Source organism: Lolium rigidum, chromosome 4, assembly GCF_022539505.1.
Source record: "Lolium rigidum isolate FL_2022 chromosome 4, APGP_CSIRO_Lrig_0.1, whole genome shotgun sequence".
Lineage (NCBI taxonomy): Eukaryota > Viridiplantae > Streptophyta > Magnoliopsida > Poales > Poaceae > Lolium > Lolium rigidum.
Genome location: NC_061511.1, coordinates 281919282 through 281921478, shown reverse-complemented (window position 1 = coordinate 281921478; position 2197 = coordinate 281919282). Strand labels below are relative to the sequence as shown.

The window sequence follows — 2197 nt, the reverse complement described above, 5'->3', positions numbered from 1 at the left end:
AAAGTAAATTTTACGAAATCACTCTTTCGTTCTTTCAAACACAATTTTTCACCACTCTACATGTTAGCCCCGCCCTTCCTAGCGAGTAGTTCTCAGAAACTAACCCGAAAATATGGTGATATAAAGATACTCTTGAACTTGATAACATGCCGGGCCCAAAATTCGTTTCCAGCTCTCCAAAAAATCTGAACAAAATCAAAAAATACGTAGCTTGGGCAAATCTAACAAGTTCTGAAATAATAGTCTGCGAGAAACTTTGCCTCCCAACTTTTCTGAAAATTAGTGGTTGATGATACACTATGTAACTTAAAGGCAGATTAAGTAATAAACCACCTTGATGTTATATGGTGAATCATGCATGTTGTTAAAAAAAAGTAATATCAGGTTCAGGAATATTCCTGTGTCAGTACCCATGTTGTGGTTGAACACATAAGAAGATGATTTAGTCTTTTGACGGGTTTTGTTCTGGCAAGCATATCCTTAGAGGTGCGAATTTGCAGCTCACTCTTTGGCACGAGGCTATAGAACATGGAGAATATTTTAGATACCCAATTTATTTTATTTTTGAGGGAAAGATACACATTTTTTATTGACGTCGACGCATAACTCTGTCGCTACCCTTGCGGCCTTGGGTCTTGGCAGTTGTTAATTCGGGAAGGTGACCGGGTACACGGGCTGCATGTTCGGGTAGAACAGCCCGAAGTTCCTCTCCGTTGCGTCTCCGGGCTTGCTGTTCTCGTTGAACATGGCGAACAGGTACGTCTCGATCGCCGCAGTTGGCCGCCTCGGCGTCCCGGTCACGACATTGTCGATCAATCCCTGGTTGTACCTCCTCGCGTTCTCCACGGTCGCCGCGAACCCGCCGGCCGACGGCCACCCGCTCTCCGACACGACCACCCTCACGCCCGGCGCGCCGGCTTTCTCCAGCGCAGCATAGACGACGTCGACCATGGCGTCGAAGAGGTTCGTGTAGACCAGCCCGTTACCGTCGTCCCTCACAGTGGCCCCTGGCTGGAACGTGGCGTAGTTCAGCTGGATGTCCCGCGGGTTGTCCCGGTAGGCGAAGTAAGGGTACACGTTGACGAGCAGCGGCGCGCCGGTGCTCGCCAGGAGCCGGGCCACATCGGCCATGTAGGGCTGCGCGAACACGCCGCTGGAGGGAGGGAAGGAGTTGGTGAACACGTCGAACTGCACCGCGGTGGAGGCCTTGATGGAGCTGCCGAGGCCGGCGGCGGAGAGGGCGGCGTTGACGTTCCGTATGGCCGGAAGGAGGATGGGCCTGGCGTCGGCTGCGGGGATCTCGTTGCCGACGACGACGTAGCGGATGATCACGTCCGGGTAGTAAGCCTGGACGTTGCTCCGGACCCAGGACGCCGCGTAGGAGGCGTCAGCGGCGAGGCGGCGGACCTCGTCGACGCCTCCGACATCGAGGGTGACGCCGATGCCGCTGCCGCGGAGCGCAGCGAGGGCCTCTTGGTCCGGATTGTAGATTCGCATGGCGAGGATGTTGCGGGACTTGCACAGACGCACGACGTCGCCTCGCGACGGGAGGTTGTCGCCGACCATGCCGTAGCAGACACCGTGCACCGCTGCATGCAGCACGGGACTCGGAATCAATTAACGAGAACAAAGTATCAATCAAACAGGAAATAGATAATATGACAAAGATCTGGAGAAAGACAGTAAAACAAAAGACTACCTCCCATTTGCTCAAAGCTTCAGTTCGATCGGTCTCTACTCGCTAAGTTTTTGGCACTCCAGTTGCGATAGATTGGAAGTACGTACTAGCCAGCAGTACTAGCAGTAGGAAGACGGCTCTTCATTTCATCTTCTTATATAGAGATCGATCGCCAATAAATTAGTGATGCGTATTTGGTCTTCCTACTAGACTTTAATTAAGTTTTAAGTGTTGCTTCGGCTCGGTCATCAGCCTTAATTTTCCATCAATTTGTAGCGAATAGTACAGGATATGCATTGCTAAACTTGTTTGACTTTTCGTCGACAAGTAGCTATCTAGCAGAGAGTCTATGGCATGCATGCATTGCACCTCGGATATGCATCGATTATTAGTTCTTGAAAACATTATCGTGTGATCGATAAGATCAAATATGACTCGATCGTCTGCTCAATTGCTCCGTGCCATGGTTTCATACCTGGTCCAAATTGAGGCTGCTTGCACGCGTTGGATGGTCCGTCG

The 2197-nt window shown here is 51.1% G+C and overlaps 1 protein-coding gene across 1 annotated transcript; it reads right to left on the bottom strand.

The window, feature by feature from the left end:
* Window positions 1–529: 529 nt before the first annotated feature.
* LOC124707875 (glucan endo-1,3-beta-glucosidase GV-like) lies at window positions 530–1848 on the bottom strand. The gene is made up of 2 exons (XM_047239573.1): window positions 1700–1848; window positions 530–1589 (listed from the first exon to the last, which is right to left on the bottom strand). Exons 1-2 carry the CDS (start codon window positions 1704–1706, stop codon window positions 646–648), a joined length of 951 nt encoding a protein of 316 aa, XP_047095529.1. The 5' UTR covers window positions 1707–1848; the 3' UTR covers window positions 530–645.
* Window positions 1849–2197: the final 349 nt, after the last annotated feature.